The sequence below is a fragment of the Rissa tridactyla genome, chromosome Z (assembly GCF_028500815.1).
Source record: "Rissa tridactyla isolate bRisTri1 chromosome Z, bRisTri1.patW.cur.20221130, whole genome shotgun sequence".
Lineage (NCBI taxonomy): Eukaryota > Metazoa > Chordata > Aves > Charadriiformes > Laridae > Rissa > Rissa tridactyla.
This window is the reverse complement of record NC_071497.1, coordinates 47,479,922-47,502,160: the sequence shown is the minus strand read 5'-3', so window position 1 is coordinate 47,502,160 and position 22,239 is coordinate 47,479,922. Positions and strand designations below refer to the sequence as shown.

The following is a 22,239-nucleotide window of genomic DNA, read 5'->3' as shown; positions in this document are numbered from 1 at the left end:
GTATAAAAGCAGACTATTCACATTTATACCTTCCTTCCTTCCAAACATGGGACACCCCTTCAGATGACATGAGCTGAGCAAGTGGGAGCCAAGATGAGCATAAGACAGTATATCAGGGCACAGCTGGAGAGATGTGTGGGTTTAGGAAGACTCCACAGACAAGACAGCAACCATCAACACCACTGCTTTTCCTCTTGCTGTAGCAAGTACCATCAAGGAGCAAGGTCACAGGACAGGAGAATGGCCATGGTTCTGATTCTGAAATTTGATGCATGAAGGCAGACTGCTACTTCTGTGTAGTCTCTCTGGTTTTTGTAACTATCACACATGATTTACCATCTGTGTATCATGGCTCTAAGTTTGCAATATGCAGCATGCTTAAATGTACCACTAGGACCTATCGGGAAGGTCAGAGATCCAGAGGCCCTCTCCTCATCCTCTTAAGCCACTGTGGCCCCATATACTCCATGAAACAGTGCCCCACCAGGCAGGGGAAACTGGACTCCGACATTAAAGCTACTGATGACTTCCTTTGTGCAAATTTGTGAAGAGATTTACAGGGTCTTCCATCTCCCATTTGTGCTCCCCCTGCACAGCCCTGGAAAACTCATGTGCTCCTACCACAGCTACGCAGACTCTTCCCACCTTTCATACACTGCTCACCACATTGTGGGAGCTGGGACACTTACAGTCCCCCAAGCCCACAGTCCTCCAAAGCACAGGATGATATAGTCTCTCCATTGCCATAATACCTTCATTTAACACAAATACCATGCAAAAATAATTAAATCTCTCACAGAAAAACATTAAAAACACCCTAAATATACAGACTGTTGGCAGAATGTCTGAAGTGAATGATAATTCCATGAGAAAGAAACCTACTTTTTGTCTTCAGGTTTAATCACAGATGGATCTGTAAGGTTTTCCCCAACACCTACAACAAAATCAACAGTGCGTGTTACAAAGGAAGGCAGTCACGATTTCATAATCTGGCACTTAACAAAAATATAACTATCCAATTTTTTTTGTAGATCATAAAATGTCACAGTTAAAGTCGTCATGAGTTAAAAAGAAAATGCTTTGAGTATAAAAATCTGTTAAGTATTGGCAAACATATAGAGTCCTTATTACAGTCCGGACTTCAGCTGCTTTGAGATTTATTTATATGTAGATGGAAGGCTTATGCAAATGCACTAAATATTATACTGAAGCTCAACTAAGCAAAATGTGACCAATCATAAGAGTGCTATTTAAGTTAGAGTAAAGGTATTAATCAGATGTGGATCTTACTGATGTCAACAGATTACTCTGATACATGTTCTCTTCAAGGTAACAAACACAACAGCCACAACTTCAAGATTTGCAAATGCTTGGGTCTGTTATCCCTTTTTTCATCTGTGTGTCAATGAAAATGTATTAAATAAATAATTTCATTATGATACTTGAATGCTGATACCTGTGTTGCAGTTTTCCCTAAATTGATGGCATTCTACCATTTTACCAAAAAGCTCTTTTCTTATGCCTGAGGAAATCGTTGTGCTTTTACTCTAATGAAAAAAGTGTATGATATGCAAGTATTTTTATTTCAATAGGCCACTGATGGTAAGTTTATATTCTGCAATGAGGACCGGTAGAAATTATGGAAATAGCATACTGTGTTTGAAATACACCCAAATTGCAATACTCTCCAATGAAGGTCATTTCAGTTGACATGAATTAGACAAAATGTGGTGTATATGTATGCGGAGATGGCCCTCATATTATATAGTAAATGGTGATAGAGATTAATCCTATTAGAACTGCAAGGGGAGCAGCCCTTGCCAGATTAGAAAACTACAAGATAAACATGAGGCCAAAACTAGAGCAGATTTCAGTTTATTTGAGATGGAAACTGAAGCTCCAGTCTTGATGAGATTTACAGAGATGTTTAAATTCTCCACGTTTGAGCCAACACAGTTGGTCTGGAACTGTCAAAAGTTGTATAATAAACCCAAGCAAACTTCAGACAAATTCTAGTAGGCTATGGTGAAGACACTTACTCTTTCTGTATTTTTTTTCATATGCAGCTAAAACCAAATGAAGGCAAGGATGGAATTATAGGTTTATTTTGCATAATAAGCATGTCTTTTTGTAATTCACAGCTTCTGGATGCTGTAAAATGTAAATATGTTAAGTCTCTGTCTACCCATACATATTTCCCTTGACAGAAATGACAAACAATAGTGTTTATACTGTTTGATGGGTGCTGTTCATCTTCTGAACATCGTCAACTGTTTTATCTCTTTAAAATATGCCATGTTCCCACTTACACATGTACAGTAAAGTGATCACATGCTCTTTGAAGGAGTCACCAGACTTTGTGAATAGCATTCAGGCTTGCAGCTTATGTAAACTGCTTACAGATTTATTAATATGAAAAATAAAAAAATACAGATAGCAGTTCACACTCTTCTGACAGATATACACATACATTAAGCGTGCATATATACATAGGTACACTTGAATCTCTCTATTATTTATGTATCTTAATAAAAATACCTTAACTGTGTTTTTTTGGAGCTGGCTGAAATGCTTCTTTACACTTTACCTACCTGCTGTTTTGCCCATTCAGCCCAAACATATTTGAAGCCAAATTATTTCCTCATTACACCTACATTAATCCAGAGTGTTTCTGTGGATACCCATGTTTATCAGCGCCACACAACAGATATCCAGCGGTTTCTTGAGCTTTGTATGTAAGTGAGAACAGAATTTGGCGCATTCCTCAGTATTAAATTCTCTTTTGAGAGAATTGCTTTTCATTGGGTGATCCTACGCTAGCAGTCACCTTGCAAATCCAGGACAAGGAGCTCCCCACGGGTGTACACGTAGGTCCAGTGAGAGAAAGCCAGCATCAGCTCTTCCAGCAAGCTGCTGGGAGTAATCTCGTCTCCGTTGTTGTTGTTGTATTTACGAAACTCGCCAGTCATGTACTTCTCGATGGTCAGCCACTGGTTCGCTGAATGGCAGTAGATGAGGAAAACTTCCAGGAACCTGCAGATATAAATGCTGTCTATCAAGAGCTGGAAGGGTAATGAACATCCGCACAGTCAGCACACAGCATGATGCAAAGCAAATATACCAAAAAGGAGGACACATCTTCCTTAGCTGGAGTGTTTTGAACCGCAGGAGGTACCAAATGGTAGGCAGCACAAAGGCTTTCTCAGTTTGATAACTGACCAAAAAAAAGCACTTGATCAGTCAGTATAGTTTATGGACAAACAACATAATCTGATTTACTCCAGCCCACTGCAAATTAACTATATCAAATTGTCTTATTTTAATTGTATAAAAGGCAATTCTTGCTTCAGTCTAAGGAACAGCATTTTGAAGAAGCTTATTTTGCCATCACATGCAGCTATAAAGACAAAGTTCAAAGCTGCCTACCTTTCTCCTTAAAGAGTTGATTAACTACCATTAGTCTGTCTAAGCAGTAGCTATTTCAACCCACTATGAAAAAGAAAGCTGCACTAGACCTGGCACACAGCTAAGAAGAGAAACCTCTGGCACCTAATAGACAGTGATTTTACCTTGGAGTATATGGAATAGCATGAGGCTTGACTTGATTGAAGGTATAGATTAACTTCTGGGCAGCCCTTTGCTGTTGGATCTCCTGAAGAAAATAATGTTATAAATATTAATTTCATTTTCATGAAGAAAGGCGCCATGAATTTGTCAAAACAAATAAACAAACACACACCTGATTGTATATCATTTACAAATGGGAGACAGACCTCCCACAAAACATTTTTTCCTTTCCAAAAGATAGCATCAAACCACTTGTCAACCATGCCGAAGACATTCACATGTGAGCAGTATAACATTTAAGGCACATCAGGTTATCAGGTTAGACCAGTCAGTGTGCCTTCAGGTCTGAACTCACCCTCAGGCAGAGATGTAACACTGTGCCATCATGAAAGATCTTTTGCCAAGTCTGAACCACCTCTGGCAGAAAAGACTTCACAATAAATACTTGTCCCAACTTCAATACGTCATTCTCAGACCAAGTACAAATGACCTTCATGGCCCGCCGCAGACCCCCATCCATCTCCTCCTGTGACAGGACTTGGATCATTGCAGCCATACCACGCTGGGACCAGGAAGACATGCTTTTGTCAAGGTTCATAGGTGAACTTTCCTCTAGCCGATAGACCGTCACTTCCTCTCCAGCTTAAATAAAAGGAAGTTTTTTTAGCAGAAATCACACACTGCAGAAACAGGAGAGAACTGCATTTTGATCTGGTATCTTAAAATAACATACTGCTTTATGAGCCCTTGTAAACCACACTTCAAAATGGAGGTTTTTTATCATTGCTGTTCATCTGTGTGACAACTTCCACAGCCTACAGTTACACTACTTACTACATACATTCCGCTTAAGATCTACTGTGATAAGTTGTCCAAAGAGCTTGTATTAAGCCTCTAAACAGAGATGAATTTAAGACCTCCTGCACACTTCCACACAAACAAGTAAAATTAACAGGAATTTTAGAGTTTTGGTGTTTTAAACAAAGATTTGTCTTTTTCCTAGAAATTCCAATGTTATTTGTACTGTACAAAATTTGAGATGTTCAACTCCTGCTAATAATGTTTTTCTGAAAGCAGAACAAACCTGGTGAGCTTTAACTCAGTCACATTCTGTTTCCCTGTATAGTTCTAATAGCATTCCCCTCTTGCAACCTAAGTGTGACACCTTTCTGTTGCCATCATTTGTAAACGAACGGAAAAGTGGACTGATTTTTTTAAACCTGGCTTTCCGTCTTGCAACTCACGTTATTTGCAATGTTAATTTGTAAGATACGGGTTTTCACCGGCAAGTGTGATGACGTAACTACATCTGCAAAATGGCAAAGAATAGCATGAGGAAGGACAAACTGGATTCGGATTAGTAGATTTCCTCCCCACTCCCCAGCCTACCTTCACCAGTCAGCACAAATGTAGATGCTGTCAAACACCACAATATGTGCAAATTTCAATTTAAAATAAAGTCACGGAAAAGCCAGTATCTTACATAGAAGACAGACACTTGAATAAAGATACTATAACCAGACACATTTTTTAATCTTACATTAATTCTTCAGTTTATTATCTTTTGACAATTTAATACCTAGAAAGGTGTCTCCTGGGAGCTTCAAAGATTAGAATGTTCAATATGCTCATAGCTATATTAATTATCTGCAGCAATCTGGTCCCAAGAAATCCTATGATGCTGCAAGTATCAGCAATTAGTTGCTGTGAGACAAAATATTCTACCCATTGAAAAGAAGGCACCTAGATCTCAAGTGTCTAGAGGCAGAGCTTCTGCTGCTGTAAGCCAATACTGCACACTAATTTCAAAACCCTTCCAAATGATTTTTGTATTATTCTCTACTGCTCTTCAGTTAAAGCACAGTTCTTTTTTCCTTGGTACGCTACAAGTCTTCTGTACCAGGTACAGCAGTAGTGCCCTTTCAGCAAATACCTGTTTTTCTTCTTGATGGGATATCCTATCTATCTATCTATCTATCTATCTATCTATCTATCTATCTATCTATCTATCTATCACCTATTTATCTATGTCTTTACATGTGGGGGAGGGGAGAGAGAAACAGGGAGACAATGTAGGTATTAAGGTTAAGGGGAATCTTTTTGCTGTCTTCAGATATCCTAAGGATAAGTATAGAGAAGATGGAGTTAGACTAATCTCTGAGATCGACAGTAACCACATGAATGTTAACAGATATAAGCTACAGCACGGGAAACCCCCAACAAATCCTGGGAAAGATACTAGGTTCACAACGAAGTCAGTCAAACACTGGAAGAGGTCGTCCAGAGAAGCTAAGGAATCTCAATTTATAGACATATTCAAAATGCAACTGGACAGGCTCTCAGCAATCTGATTGGAATTGGCCACAGAGGGAGTTAGAACAGATGACCTCCTAAAGTCCCTAAATTACTGCATGACTACAATTCTATCCCAGTTCATCTCTTTTAGAAAAGAAGAATTGCTGAAATTAATCCAAGGAAATTTCTCAAACACAGTCTTTAAATAGATAATGCAACAACTATTTATAAAGCATAAAACAACATCAGGAATTTGGTACTCACCAAAGAGCTGGACTGGTGTAAATGGTATGGTCTGAGAAAGTCTCATTAAGTTGTTTCTTTCAACAGCTGCAAACAACATAGATTTCACTACTAAACTGAATAAACAACAAGCTGTCTGAGTTTCAAAAACATCTAGTGGTGCTTTACTGTGGTGTACACTGCCAAGGAGGATGCAGTGTGATCCTGTGTCAGGCCTGAGCACCATTCTACCCAGCTAGCAACTTCCCTTTGCGTGCCCATGTTATCTCACAAACATCAGCTGCCACTCTTTCCCCCCTTCATTGATTCCCTTCTTCCAAGAAAACAGGGTCTCTGGGACAAGCCCCTTGCATCCCAGGGTCTCTGGGACAAGCCCCTTGCACTACTTCTTCATCTGGGGTCCTCACCAAACATCATCAGTAACATTATTGCATCTCCCTAATTGTCAGATTATTTCTCAGGCAAACATCTTCAAAACCTCAGAGTGCCAGCTAAATATTTATAGATTTATCCTCACAATGACTCCATTATCAGAAAGGGGGAGAGAGGCGTGAAGTAAGTCGCAATGAGGGCAAAACTAGAAAAAGCGGGCAACTCGGATGCTGCAGTGCGGTCTGCCCAATTTCCCTATTCAATGGCCGAAGACAGAACTAGCATCCAAAGCTGAGTGAACTACAGCAGATCTGTGTTTCTCTGCAGAGCAACCAAAAAGCTCCAATGGCAGACTCTTCCAGAGCTTGGACACCAACTGTCCTTTTTAAGATTACTTCTCTGAGCAGAAATTAATTAGAGATTATTTGGCCCAGAAGGAGAGAGCAAAGGGGACCCATGGCATGCCAACCTATGAATTAGGGTCCTCATTTGAGAAGATCTGCATTTCAGGCTCCACTTGAAGGCTTGTTTACGTATTCCGAATTCAACCGGCATCGGTTAACATGCCTGAATAGCTTTGGAGCATGGACTGAAAATCAAGGTCATCCCTTGATGCCTCACTAGGAACATGCTCTAGCCACACATTTAGTGCGTAGCAGGGACAAGGACGTGAACAGCAGAGCTGCTAGACCTGTGCCATCTTTGAGACACTGCCAGCACTCACTCTAGAACCTCCAGGAGCAACGTGAAGTGGACTTGCATCAGATGCTGAACTTGTGTGTGCAGAGAAGCAGAACTACACAACATGATAGCAAAAATAATGCATAAGCAGTATGTGGTGCAGGATTTTAGTATCAAACTTTTGGGCTTTGTTGGCTAAATTCTATCATGATCTTCCTGAGGAAAGAAAACCCAGTGTGATGTTTGTCAACTAATACTGGAAACCATTCTCATCTGTGCTAAAAGTCCTACCTAATCTCAAATAATATGCCTGACGAGAGCCAGGCATGGCAACAATGCCACGATGTCAGAGAAATTACTCCTGTACACTGATTACAAACCAGGAGGTCTTATTCCCAGTGAATATCGCATAGTTTTTTGAACTTCAGGAGTCTGCTAATGCTTCTGCTTTACCCTAGGCTTCCATTTAAAGGATGCCAAGTCCTGTAGGCAACAGGGACATCTACTGGCAAGCTCCGCTCAGTTCTCCTCCGGGAAAAACTGAAATCCAAGCATGGTGAGAAAATCTGTGCATACTCAGTTCAGGAAAAGACAGGACTCCAGGCAATTAGCATTCAAATGATTTATTCCCTGCCAGATTTACAGGAGTTCATAGGTATATAAACACAGATTAAGTAGTACAGGACCAATTAACTGAAGAAACCAATTCCAGAAAGTACAAAGGAGGATGTGGGAGGTGTGAGGGGAAGTGACAGCTATAAACAAATGAGTGCCTCTTCGCGCCCCCCGCCCCCGTCCCCCCTCCCCCCCCCCCCCCCCCGCCCCAAGAATTGGAGCTCTATTCATTTTTTCCACTGATATTTTGAAAGCGATTATCTACATTCTGCTCTGGATTTGCCAGAAATACCCAGAATAGAGCAATTAGCAGCAAGAAAATAATTCATTATTTCCTCACTGGAGTGTTAGGCATAAATTAATACAGAATCTTCTTAGCAGTGGGCAACTGTGCAATTCTCCAAGATGAAAATCACAGAGGATGACAAGTGAAGAACTAGTGTCCTTTTAATTTGTTAAATTACTCAGCTATCATTCTGGTGCCTCCTACTTACCTGAGTAGTGATGATGCAGATCTTGAGATGTTTTCAAGCAGGCGAAGATATCTGAAATAATGTTTAAAGGATCATTACATTAATTATTATAGCAGAGATAAATGCATGATTTTTGAATTCCTTCCATCCTAGAGTTTGTCATGAAACAGATTAACCAGAATTACTGTCTCAGCATTCTAAAGAGGAGAATTACTAATAGGCTTTAACTATGTTATAATGTACAGTATATTGGCAGATTTCAGTTATCAACGTAATATAGCCAGATGACTTATTTATTCAGGGAAATGGTAGGAAACTGCGATATTAACCTCAAGGACATGTAGCTTCTCTAAGCCAATTACACCTCTGGGATATTAAAAGCACTTTGCTGTCCATCATGCTTCACAGCCTCCCAAAGGCATGATTTTTCCAACTCCATCCTCAGTCATTAAGCATTCCATTAACTATAGTATTACACCAAAGTTATAATAATACTGTCCCACTAACCCACAGCGTCTAAAATGCTGTTAAAATAAAAACAGACAATTTCTGTGGTTACTTAGCAGTGGTTCCTGTGGTTATTTAACAGGCACAGACAGATCAAATTTAGTCCAAAATTTTTTTTTTATAAAAAGTCTTTTTAATAAAACCAAGATTAATGAGCATGTGTCCATTAATTAGGTGAAATGACTTTGCTCTATTGGAAAACAATCCTTCAAAATGCCGGGTTTCAGAAAATACATATACCGTACTACTTTTAATTCCGAAAAATGAGATAATCAAAACTGAACTTTCATCAAAATATTTGAACATTACACTTTTCTTCTTGATGTATTTTATTTGCTTATATTCCCTTTTCCAGTGAAAGAGATATTAAATAAAAAAAAAAATAAAAAGAACCCACGTAAATAAATGTTGGGATGTAGGCCATCATTTCCTCCGAGTGCCCTTGGTGATTCAAGATCCCTTTTGCTCTCTTTCTTGCTGGACCCAACTAGTTGTGTTGCATCTCGTATGTTGCAAAACAACAAGCGTGAGAAGGGGAAGGGGGGGGACTAAGCCTTTCCTTTTGAGGATGCGAAAAATGGATTTTAATCAAAGCAATGGTGCGCTCTAGAGTGTAGCCCCCCAACTCAGTACGCTCGCAGCGGAGCGCTTCAGCACTGCCACGCTTTGTGCACAGCCGGACCCAGAAAGAGCGGCGCTTGAAGGGGAGATAAGTCTAAGAGCGACTTGTTCCTGCGTCACAGCTAGACTCAAAAAGAGGTAGATGCCCAGCTGCTCAGCCTCTTACAGCTAAGCGGCATGCCAGGAAAACTGGAAGATAGATTAAAAAGGCAACAAATACAAGTGAAGTTAACTAGCAGTCTGGTTCCGTGGAACAAAGCAATTCCTAGCTATAACCTTGAATTTCTTCATTGGCCATTTCATAGTAAGTTCAATCCTTCACTGATTTCATAATTTCAGGGAAATCACACAAACAGAGGAACGGCACCAAACTGCAACTTGAAAAACCAAGCGTATATTGAAAATTTTATATCACACTCTGTCCTCAGGTATACAACCTGCTTTAACGCAGGAGGTCTTTTAGATTGCCAGGCATAAAAGCAATACCATCATCTTAGAAAGTTTCTTCCTACTGAATAGTACAACATTACTGGGCAGACTAGAGTAAAAATACCTTTTTTTTTTATTTTAGGATTTTGCATTTATCATGAGGAAAACACGTCCTCATTAAAAAAAATTTTCACTTTAAAATACAAATTAACAACTAACATATGAAACAATAGCTGAACATTTTCTTATAATCCTCCAACAACAATAAAATAACTTCCTTTTGGATTTCGTACTTCAGAATTGTCAAAGTGTGATTTGGAGAGAGGAATTAAAATGAGTGACAAAGCAGCCAAAAACTTACTGTCAGTTTCCTCTGAAGTTCTCAACCTGTTTAAAAGCAAACATTTGATATTTTACTCCAAAATTTCTGTCATTAATCTAACAACAGTACATATAAAGAGATGCAGTTTATGTGAATGCAAAACTCACGAAGGTTTGATCAGCAATCATAAAACAAAAGAAACTTCAGTGCAACTTTGTTCATTGCAACAATCAGCAAATAATCTTCAGTTACTTAAGAACAGCAACATTTTTCTGCATGTTTCGTTCTCTCATTTATGTTGAGCTGCTCTTACGACACTGCACCGCTGTCTCTATCGTTTACACTGCAATAACAGTATCGCTTAAAGACCACTTCAATCACACACACATTTGTTCATTTTTCCTCAACGCAGAGATGCACTCAGAGCTATTACCACTGCTTGCGCAAAAACAGACTTCTTAAATTCATGGTCCTTTGGATTAGCAAGGCTGCAGAAAGACTACGGCATTAACGTTGAAGCAGCCTTTGTTACAGAAGACAGCGGGTGTGATTCACCTCGCAGACCAGGGAGATCCCACTGAAGACAACAGACTAAGTGACAGAATCAGGCCACTCAACGGCCTGTGGGTCCTGCTGATAAGTATGCAGTTTGCCTACTGCCTATAAATGACTAGGTAAAAAACAAAACAAAACAAAAAACCAACTCATAGGATAGATAAAAAACACAACATCATTTTTCCTCTTCCCATGGTGAAATCACGTGGGATGTGGCAGCTTTCTACTGCCTTTTATTTATTACATACACATTTTCACTAAGTGAGAGATATGTAAAAGAAATTGATGAAAATAAGAAAGAAAAGGAAAAGAAACATAGAGACAGCACTGCACGTGGAAAAAATATCCCCAATGTTAAGATAATGATCAATCAAGCTCGAAAAAATATCAAAGACCCACAATAAAATTTGAAAACACTATTGAAATCAGTATACTTTCACTAAATATAATAAAATCTTAATAACTTGAAAACCCATTAAGAAAATCAAGCCAAATATTTTGTAAATATTCAGACTCAGTATGAAAGAGAGAATCAGAGAAAGAGAGAAGCTTTCAGGAACTGCTAGCACTTTAATTATTAAAAAAGGAAACATGCAATTTGCACAGCAAAAGCAAATGCAACTTTTCGTGCTCACTAGATTGGAATAATGGGTAGTTAAAGATGCTATGGTGATCTCAGTCATTGAATTAGAAAATTGGATTGTTAGAATAAAAAGAGGTGTCTATGCCACCTAAAATTATGCACTTTGTTTAAATGGATCTCCTTTATCTCCATTAATAAGGCTTCATTTAAAGAAACTTAAACAGATTGAATAGTTTTAAGGCTTCACATAAATTTCTCATCCTAAGTATATTGCAGAACCAAAGGGGAAACCCACAGAAAGTACAGAAGTTTCTTTCTGAAAGCATGTGATGAATATCTCAACATACTAATAATACATACAAGGAGTTCCTGGTCAGATTACTTTTCTTGGTGGTTCCATATATGTTATTACTCAAATCCTGTAAAGAAGAGAGATACTTTTACTGGCAAAATCTGCACATCACTGTTATATACACACTGCACCACTCAAAAAGATACAATCTTGAAAACACTTATTGATATGCTTATTGTTATCATCAATAATGACACTGACAGGCAGGTGAATCACAGCATTGCCATACCTACACTAAAATGGAACTAATTTACTCACATTACAGTTTTTTATTTATATCACATATATTCCAGGTCTTATAGTTAAAGAAGTACTCAAACAGCCTTTTAAACTTGCAGCCATATTAGGGAAAATTGGGCCAGGCAGGTTCTCCTAATGTGCTAGTCAGAAATGGCATTATTGTTTTGAATAGCAGTCAGGCAGATTTCAATCCTCAAAAGAAATAGAGCACCAAAAAAAGTTCAAAGACAACAAAGTTTAAAGATAAATTAACTAAAACTCAGCTTTGAATATTATCTGAAACTTAACACACAATTTTTTTATTTCACTCATATTTTCACCTTATTGTTTGCTTTACAGATGAAAACATCTTTAACAAAACCAAAACCTTCTTTCATACACCCTTACTTTGCTCTCTGCTATCCTTCAGGAGGGATTTCTGAACCACTGGTGTTCAATGGGTAAATCTGAGAAGCACTGCTTTAGGAAAAATACATCTATTTAAAATATATCATACTCCAAGAGGAACAGTAAGATGAAGCATCATTGTGACTTCTCAGCAATACATGTAAACTCTCATAAGCCAGACAGCACTTAAGGACAGGTATAGCAACTCATTGGCCACTGGAGGCTGTATCTTGAAAGAATAAAAAATTTGAAGTTGGCATTCTTGAAGTGACTAGTCTTGGCCTAACTCCAATCCTGCTGTAATTCTTCTGAGAACTTTAAAAATCCCTCCCTTGAGTTTTACCTAAGACATCTTACTATGAGTTTTGAAGCACCAGATTACTTGGTCTCTTCCCACAGTTTTCCTGACTGTACCTGTATTTTGTTTGTCTGACCCTGTGTTCCACGTTTCAAAGATTTATAGGTTTAACCTCCAAGCTCAGGTTTTAAAGAACACAAAATCAATAAATTTATTTCTCTTTCTCTCTCTCCGTCCAGTCTTTCATACAAAAACCTGCCATTTTTAAAATTTAGATTCAAGCTCTCTTCCTTGGTATTTGGGATTCAAACTCTACAGCACTCAGAACAGCAGATCTGAAACTATCTAGTTTATTTTTACTCCTTAAGAAAAAAAAAAGGCAACTCATAGCATTTACAGTGAAAAATAAGCTAGGCTTTTAAAGATCACCATTTTAATAATAAAAAGTGCTATAAGTAAAACAGGCAAGGAAGGGTGCTGTTGAAAAAAGAAGAGGAAAGGATTATTTCACAGATCCTCTTCTTAATTTATTCTTTGTTAATTTCCTTTCATGCCTCTGAGATAACCCTATGCCATGTAGTGAAAGACACATTTTCTTCCATTAGCTACATCTTTTTAAAACAGATAGAAGTTTCTATAATCCAGATTCCTGCCCCTAGTCTTCAGGAAATATAAATTGGTCCAGCTCCATCAAAGTCATTGAGCCTATGTTGACTTACATAGGCAGAGGACCCTTACATTATGGAGCTGCAAATTAATTCTGATAAATAATAAGATATGGTGTTTATAAGCCAGGGGTTAAGAAAACTAAGCTTTGCAGCTATTATCATCAATATTTAACTACCACTTTGCAAGAAATAACTATCTCTGTGTGATAGAATAAGAGCAATGTAGCTACCTTGCCAAAATACTTCACTCTGCTAACTAATTCTGCCCAGGGGTTCAAGATGAAGCAGTGTGCTCACTCATTGCCTAATGAAACATCAACACACATGTCATTTCTGACCAAATTCTTCATACTCAGAACCACTCCATGATTTAATAATTTAATATGTTACTTCAATAACCTTAATGGAGTGTTAACAGCTGTTAAAATTATTCATTTACTTGCACACATGTGCTGTGCCAGCAGACAACAAAGTTCCTCATCTCTTAAGAGGTATTTCATGACAAAGAACCTATAGCAGCAAGTCCAGGGACATCAGTAGAGCTACCCTGGCCTCATCCCAGCCAAAAAACTATGGACTAGGATGTGTAATCTTAGGTCTTACCTCTCGAGAATGCCTCAGGTAATCACAGAATGGTATGGTGTGCCTATCAATGTCTTGATTTTTCATCTTCTGGTGCATACAACTGAGACGTTCCAAACCTAGCCAAAATAGCAGGTGTCAGCTATTTCCAGAGTGTAAATTAACAGCTCTACTGCTACAAACTAAACACCTCTACAGCACTATAAAATTAACACCTGTATAGCATATTGCCCCAGCAAATGTGTAATGGGCTATAAAAGCAATAATGGAATTTCATAAGGTTTAAACAGACTGTTTCCATTCTCTGTCAGCAGATTTTGGAGGAGTGCAGCCCTTCTCAGGCTATGCTGTGCTGAGTCTCAGCATTCCCTGGTTCTTCTCCCAGCAGCTCACAGGATGAAGCCAGTAAGCCACATCACAGCAAAGCTGAAAGATAAGAGGAACTACGCAAAGGATTTCTGAGAATGAAAGAGTTGGAGAATTACTAAAAGAAGAGTAAGAATGCCATTCCCTTTTCATTCCAATAGAGATGATACAGAATTCATTTCTTCCCTTTGGAGTATGTGTTTCTGAGCAATGAGTAATGAATAATACATGCAGAGGATCCGCCAGCAGATACAGTATTGCTGCTCTGCCTGTGAGTGTAAATGCCCTAAGAAATTCACGAGAGAGTTTATTTTTGCAATTAGCCAGGATGACACTTTAGAAGACACCTCAGGAGAGGAGACAAGGATATCATCCTCCTTGCTTCCCACTTACTCCTGAGGATTGGTATTCTACTATCCCCCTTGCGAGACAGGCAGCACTCCTGGAAAGATTTAACTGACCTTCCATCCAACCTGTGTCCCTTTTTGCCACTGCAATGATGCAGCAAACAACCAAGTCATGTGTGCCTGCAACCTAATTTTAATTCTGTAAAAAATGAGGTCAAAGTGGTGGATGATATTTTGAATTTGTGAATTTTTATTTACTGCTTCTTTTTAAAAGCTGTGCTGAGTTTTGCCATCTGCAAAATATCACATACTTAGCTGACTGAAATTAGACACAGTGAGCCAGTTCTTGCTGTGTTTCTCTTGCTCATCCCAGACATTGATCTCTGCGGGCTCTGAGCTCACTTGGGTGTTCTGGGGACAATCATCCACTCTAATCACCTGGCAAGACACAGACAAAATGACATTCGATTTATAGATGACTAGCACCTCTGCAGTTCCTCCAACAGCCCGTGACGTGGCCTTTCAGAGTATCACTGAAATGCCAATGACTGAACTTGCTCCCAAATGAGAAACAGATTTTCCCATTTTTATTACAAGTTGCATAAGAAAGACACATTTCTTTTGTCCAGTAAATACTACTGAAAGATCTAGCACTATAGCTTTTTAAAACAAAGTTTGAAGTCCCTCAGAATAGCTTCAGAGGTTTTAGGTCTCAAAATTCAAGTCTGAGATCTGTTGTTAACCTGAACAACCTACGTAAACAAATCAGTCTTCAGCTGTCATCTCATTAAACAGAGATAACTCTTTCCAGCTGACAAAGATCCTAGGAATCTCTTTATAACTTTCTAAATAGATTTCTATATATGTACACCCACATACAGTTATGAAAGTTGCCCTATACGTATGACACAACCAGTATGCTGTCTGCAATGTGCTAAACGTTTGATGGATTCAAAGAAAAGACTGCGGGACTCCTGTAGGCAGGAGACAGCACCAGCAGGCCTGGCTTGCTTGTTTACAGTTGCACAGCATCTGGGTAGGGCTCACCACTCCTTCAGTCTTTCCTAGATCTTATGAAGCCTCCCCAAGTCTTCCTGCCAGGTAAAGTGCAAGTACTGTTCCCTTTCTGTGTAAGATCAATAACACCCCTGGTATACTATCCAGCAAAGCCCATAGACTTCAACATGTTCAAAACTGAAATCCCACACATTCGAACAGAAGGGAAATTATACCAAATCCAGACACACAAAAAAGACACCCCAATTTGTGCACAGCATTTTGAATGTATACATTTTCAGCAAAGCCACACTGCAGAACTGCTCTTAATGAATGAAAAGGACAGCTATGTGGCTCTCTTGCATCTGCACATACCGGCACCTGAAGGGGTTTTTGATTCTTCTTTCCTCTCCCAGACTTTCTGGCTCTGTTCTGTTGTTTTGCTTTTGTTGCCTCACTGTGGTGTAGCTCACTGGATGGTAAGGACTCTGTGGGAAAGAGTCAAAAAACACCATTAAGCTACAGAGCTTTTGTTTACTAAGACAAGATCTGATAAGACTGAGAGTTGGCAGATCTCCAAAGCAAGCTGAGAAAGACTTGTGACACCCGAAGTTAATACTCATGCAGTTCGGTGCAAAGATGTGCGCCATCACAAGATATAAAACAACAAATGTTACCCATCATCTCATACTATTCATAGTTAGAACTGTAATCTGCTATATTTTAGCTGTTGGTAAGCAAACTTGTTGGTTTTAAATCAGCTATAAAATGTGCACCTTTTCATTCTCCATGTATCCATCTGACCTATGATACTGCTAATACATCTCTTAGGGACTGTGTGATTTATTTTGGCTCCTGCGACTCTTGTATTGCATCCCCAGGACAGGAGACTTCCCCGGAGAGAGCACAGTCCCTCTGTCACCCCGGCTGTGTAGCCACAGCCATAGGGATCCCATGAGATGAGGAGAAGCAGGGTGTCTGACACGCAGGCGAGGTGCAGCTTGGATACCAGGCACACTTCAGAAATTTCTTACAGGAATCAGACCCAGCACAAAGAAAGTGAAGGATTAACTCCGTGCTCTGCTACTATCTTCAACTGCAGCTAATGCCTCCTGGGTGCAAATGAAATGTTTTTATAATGCCTTGGGCTCCCCAATAAAAGATACTCTACAGGTGTAGTGTTTTAAAATTACCACCTATGGCCTTGCAGGTTTTCCCGCTTTTCTCTTTCTTAGGGGACTGTAAACTATTGCTCCTGCAGAAACTCCAGTCCCTCCAGATTGGGCTGATGCGGAAGGAAGTGCTGCGTTTCAGCTTGTTCTGAGAGGTGATGCTGCTGTGACGTGACCTGTCGGAGTTGTAGGAGAAGGACTTTGATTCTCTTATCTGGACGTGTCTGGGAGCACTACCCGTGCAATTGCAGTCACTGTTATAGGCAGAATGTATGCACAGGGCCTTCTTTTGTTTCTTCTCTGAGCTGAAAACACCTTTTTCATCACCTTCAGAGAATCCCCAGTTCACATAACCACCTTCATTTTCTTTTCTGTCATGGCAGGAGGGTGCTGCGCTCTCTTCAACATCCAGGGATGGCTGGAGACCAAGAGGGTGATCAGCCTCAACAGTATTAGTCTTTTCTGATGGCAAATTAATAACAAAGCCTCGCTGGCTCCATTGATAATCTGGCTCCTTTCCAATGAGGCTGACACTCTGCAAGTTTTTCTGCACCACAATGCTACTTTGCAGTTCATCTTTGAATGCATCATCCCTGTACCTGTCAGGAGTGCTCAAAAAGGACAAATTTAAGGTAACATCCTCAGAGAAAGACCCTCCCTGATGGTCAGGGGGCACCAGCAAAAATTGTCCATATCTAGGGGTTGACTTAGTCTCAGAGGATACTCCTGAAGTGAGTGTGTCACTTTCTATTTCTATCTTTCGAGAGCTGTCTTCTACCACTTTGTTACTCTCGGCTCTCAATACATGGTCTTTGCACTCTGATGGCCACTGACTCCTTACCAAGCTCCGTAAAAGGGAAGGTGGCATGCTGTAGTAGTGGTACTTCTTGTCATACAAACACTCCAGGCTGCTCAAGGTCTTGGAATAGAGTGCATTGCTCCAGCTGTGGGGCAATTTCCTACAGGTTCGGTGTTTTGTGTTAGCCAGTAAAGCTTCTTCCACCTGCAGGGTGTCTACAGCTGAAAGCACTTTCAGGATGTCCACTGTCAAGGCAGACAGGTCTTGCAAATGTCCTAGCTGGCTGTCCAGGGAGAGTAAAGACTCCTTGATATAAAATACCTTCTCATGCACTTCTTTTAGCTGCAGAAACATCTCCTCCACTCTAGGTGGAAAAAGAAAAGATAATTAAAATACTAAAACACAGATCCTTACTTGGATTTGCCAGATGATTAAGAAAGCCATCAATACATTTCAAAAAGCCAGTGTTTTGGGGTTTTTTTAATGGTCACTTCCATTGCCATGAATATCTGTATTTTACAACACCCATCCAGACTTACAACATGTCATTCAGGTTATTGGGCTAACAGCCAGTGACTTTAAAGGAAATGGGCTTTTTGCTCATGGGGTATCTATTTTTAAAAGTGCTATTTTCCTACTAACATCCATTCCTTGCCACAGAACTACAACAGGACACAGCTTTGGAAATGCTGCTTTGGCTATTGCTGTAAGTGTAAAATGCTGTAAAGTATGCTTCTTGTCAGCCAGTCATCCTGCGTTTCTACATTTCTTGTGCTCACACAAGAAATGCTCACACAAACCTACAGATGCTCTTCTATTTCTCAAATACTGGAGACTGATGAGAAAAGTGCCTTCCCAGGAACCTATCTGGCCTCTGGGAACAGATTCTGTATGTCTGCTACCATCAGTTATCTTCAGGTAAAATTCAGCTGCCCAAAAAGCAAAGCCTTTTTTATGGTCTTCAAATCCCCAGTGAACAATGCAAGAACTTCTTGGACTGGAATGATACCATTTTAACCAAATCGTTATCTTCATGTTTCCTGAAGATACTCTCTCTGGTGCTCTATTACTAAGACAATGATAAACTAGCTGCAGGCAATATGCAATAGTTGCTTCTTTCCTTTGTCACTGAGTAACTAAAAGATGTAGCATTTAACCAACGCCTGAATAAAATCAAATACCAGTGTTCCAAAATATTTTATTAATCTAAACGCATTTCTTGTATTAATGTTATGCAATGCTGATGAGTGTGTTTTACCTTTGCACTCAGAAAAAAAATCCTTTCCGGATCTGTATTTATCCACTAAATGAAATCTTCTTGCTGTAATCGATTCTACAGCTTTTGAGCAAATCTACTTGGTTTATTTCTTTTACAGGGTACATTCATTTTGCTTGTGTTTTGTTTTAGTATGCAGAAAATAAGACTATGAACAGGCAAAGATTAAGAGGCTATCTTTCTCTAAGCAAAACAAATTTATTAGATGAGAACTGGCATTCAGTAAGACTTTTTATAGTGCTCAACTTCCTTAACTCTTTCCATTAAACTTAATGGCAGCTTTACCATTGATTTCAATAGAAAGCTAAATTAGGCTAATACTGGGCGTTTTGAAGCCCCATTGACAGTTGTGTGTTGACATTTTGCAAATCAAGACACTACATGGCAGATAACGCTACAATGGTTATACTGGTATTTCTGTAAACAGCAGTTATACTCAATAACAAGCAATACTCTCACAGTGTTCCCACGCTGTTAAGCCTTTAAATAAAAATATGTATTGTCTGCCGTACTCTGGCAGGTCTTTGTGGTGCTACCTCATCTGCAAAAGTGAAACTGACTGACACTGACACCTGTGACCCCTTTAGCCCCCTGCACGCTGTATACATCCAGGGATACAATTCTGCCAGCAAGGCTTCCCAGCCAGGCCTGCCATGCAGTTCAAACACACACATTACATTTCCATCAAATTAGCAAGGCCTATGCATGTTAGTGCTCCTCATGTTCCCAGTGCCATAGCCTGTTACAAAAGCATTAGCTTATCAAAGGCTTTTTGTATGATATATGTATGCAAAGAGCACAAATCTGCAGTGAAACACACCTTTCTGTTGTCAGACGGATCCTTTCACTGTCACTGGAACTCAGGCTTTCATTCTTCTCATGAAAATATTTTTCCACACACTGTTCCTCAAAGTCATGGAGTTTCTTTAACTCTTCGTCACTCAGGTACAACTCTGAACAAAGGAGGCAGGAGTTGGTATGAGGAGTGCTGACAAATGCAATTGTTTGTAAGCATCCATGAGAAATAAGAGAACTGTCAGAACAGGTTTCCTCCCCCTCCCTCGAGAAGAATGAATCAGACATAACTCCATGAATTGTATAAAGACTTAACATGCCAAATACATGTAAATGTGTTATCTTTCCTTAGACCGGCAGCAAAACCGCGCTAACAAAAATTCTAGTGCACTTCCTTTTAAAGCCTCAAAAGTACGTAACCAAATGGCTGCTCACAAAGATGTACTTTCTCCCAGACTTTTTCCTGTATTTTGTTACACATGTGTGACTCCCAAGATTTACATACAGATACGTACAATTAGCCAACCTTATGAAGATTTCACTATGATTTGGTTCAGGCATTTGTTTAGGGCTAGCCACCTATAACAATTACAGTCCTTTCAGGTACTCAAAGCTACAAAACTTTTTTTTCACCTAATTGCTTCACATGTTCATATGTATAAAACATTAAGCAAGATTACTGGGTGAAAAAGAACGCATTAAAAAGTTTAAAGCTCCGTGGCTTGGGCTGCTTACGATGCTATTCTTCTAGCACACCGAGACTTCTGAGAGAACAGATCGATTATAAGTCAGTATGAAGAAATGCGTACAGTGGAAAGCTGCTTCTCTGATACAAACTCCACATCTTCCAAGCTCCTTTTTTCTTTCCTTTTTTACATACTAGAGAGCACTGTACTTGCTAGAGGGGGTATCTGTGCCAAGCGACATGGCAGTATTTGCTACAAGTGTGTAGCACTCATCTGCAACCCACAGCTCAGCGGGGAAGCCCCCACAGTGTTCTGGGGTTCCCTCACTCACTCCAAAATGAGATTTAATCACCTCCTAAACTCTTTTCCCCCCTAATCCACCTGTGTTCTTGCCTCCAAGATTTTACTCTCTGGATCTTGGTATTTTCATTGATTTTCCACAGGGTGGCACTGGATCCTCATTGCTAAAACCAGTTAATTATAACCACACCAAAATTTAAGTAGACGAAACTTACCAAGCAATGCATAGGTATAAAGAAAAGGGGCATAAGGGTGCATAAAAAGAAGAAAAAAATAGTCTCTTTCTAAGAGAAGTGTAGGCAAGGCACGAGCCTTCTTCTGTCTAAGGACTTTCAGATGTGCTAAGCAGTGTTTCAGTTTTCCTTGTGCATAATGCACCTTACAAGTAAGACACCTCCTGTGCTACATCAGTGGCTTATACTATGCATGCATATAAAATAAGCAGTGGTACTTCAAAGGCAAGCTGATGTATCCAGTTGTGATGGAGGAGCTGAGCTTGGGAGCAGCAGTAAAGCAGCTCAGCATTGATTAGTTAAGCCCATTTTTGAACTCCGTAACCGCCTGTAAGCATGCCAGGTATCTTCAGGGATTCATGTTCAGAAGAGAAAATCCTAAGTGAAGCACAACCCAAGCAGGGTCTGCTCACCTCTGTTATTAGGCATCAAGGATGTACATTACATCAAAAAAGATGAGGCTGTATAATACTATGTGCCAACGTTCCCCAATGTTTTTTTGGATAAGGTTTCATCCACCAGCCTCTCCTCCTCCCCGTTCCCCTGCCTCACCCCACCAACCACCAATCCCCACTACTGAGTATTCATTCCCATCCCAACATCTTGTGGTCCCCTCCCAGCAATAGCTAAGGCTGCTCCTGGCAGAGCTGCAGGAGCTGGCAACAGTGCGACAGGGAACTGGCATCACCTTAAAGAGGTATTAGGAAGGACCCTGGGATGGATAAATCCAGGTTGGGAAGGGTGAAGGAGATTCGGTTAAGGTGCAGTGATGAGCCAGTGCACAAAGGGAAGATGCAGTGAGGAGGTGGGAGGCCCCTGTGCTCTCTCTCTGCATCCGCCATCACTGGATCTCCTCTGTCCTCCGGCTCTGTGGCTACTTTCTCTGGGCAATTAAAAAGGAGTCATTGGTCTTTTCAGGACAAAGGTACAGAAATGCATACTGCCAATATTGTTTACTCTATTTCAAAATAAGGCTATTCTGTCTTACAGAAAAAGCCGCTGTCACTTTATTTCAGCTCAGAGTTGTGATGTACCTTGATACAGAGCATGCAGCACAGCAAAAGCCAAATAGAAAGCAAAGCATTCCCTTAGTCACTTTTTCCTACAAGAGTTCTCAGACAGGCAGGTTAAATTCAATTTTGCAAATAAAACCAGCCTCCTACCCAGAGAATCTTTTTTTTTTTTTTTTCAGGAACTAAGCTACAAAGTGATGGGAGGCTGAAAGCATTCCTCATCAGCTATTTCTTTTGGTCCCCAGTTTAGCTCTGCTTACTTAGTCCAACGTCGCCTTCCTCCTGATCCAGCTCATTTGGAGGCTGATGGTGGAAGATGCGGTTTATCAGAAGTCCAATGTGGCTCAGAAGGATGAAAGGTGGAGGCAGCCATGGCTTCTCATGGTAGGTCATAATGTAGCGGTACCGGTTGTACTTCCAGAGCTTGTTAGATATGGATTTCAAATCATAATAAACATTACTGAGA

The 22,239-nt window shown here is 39.9% G+C and overlaps 1 protein-coding gene across 10 annotated transcripts in view; it reads right to left on the bottom strand.

Annotated features, from left to right (window-relative positions):
• Nucleotides 1–22,239, bottom strand: part of TRPM6 (transient receptor potential cation channel subfamily M member 6) — a 100,998-nt gene that overhangs the window by 8,602 nt on the left and 70,157 nt on the right. For 8 of the 10 annotated variants that reach the window (XR_008463788.1, XM_054185433.1, XM_054185435.1 and 5 more), the window contains 14 exons: nucleotides 22,034–22,233; nucleotides 19,567–19,699; nucleotides 16,693–17,834; nucleotides 15,875–15,987; nucleotides 14,815–14,941; nucleotides 13,812–13,909; nucleotides 11,624–11,682; nucleotides 10,165–10,190; nucleotides 8,268–8,318; nucleotides 6,127–6,192; nucleotides 3,923–4,209; nucleotides 3,570–3,652; nucleotides 2,828–3,033; nucleotides 883–934 (listed from right to left, as the gene is read on the bottom strand). Coding sequence is in view for 8 of the 10 variants with exons in the window: in XM_054185433.1 (XP_054041408.1) it covers nucleotides 883–934; nucleotides 2,828–3,033; nucleotides 3,570–3,652; nucleotides 3,923–4,209; nucleotides 6,127–6,192; nucleotides 8,268–8,318; nucleotides 10,165–10,190; nucleotides 11,624–11,682; nucleotides 13,812–13,909; nucleotides 14,815–14,941; nucleotides 15,875–15,987; nucleotides 16,693–17,834; nucleotides 19,567–19,699; nucleotides 22,034–22,233 (2,643 nt within the window). In the remaining 2 variants the exon portion in view is untranslated. Of the gene's footprint in view, nucleotides 1–882; nucleotides 935–2,827; nucleotides 3,034–3,569; nucleotides 3,653–3,922; nucleotides 4,210–6,126; nucleotides 6,193–8,267; nucleotides 8,319–10,164; nucleotides 10,191–11,623; nucleotides 11,683–13,811; nucleotides 13,910–14,005; nucleotides 14,942–15,874; nucleotides 15,988–16,692; nucleotides 17,835–19,566; nucleotides 19,700–22,033; nucleotides 22,234–22,239 lie in introns of those variants that run through there. The other 2 variants (XM_054185432.1, XR_008463789.1) reach the window with 2 other exon arrangements.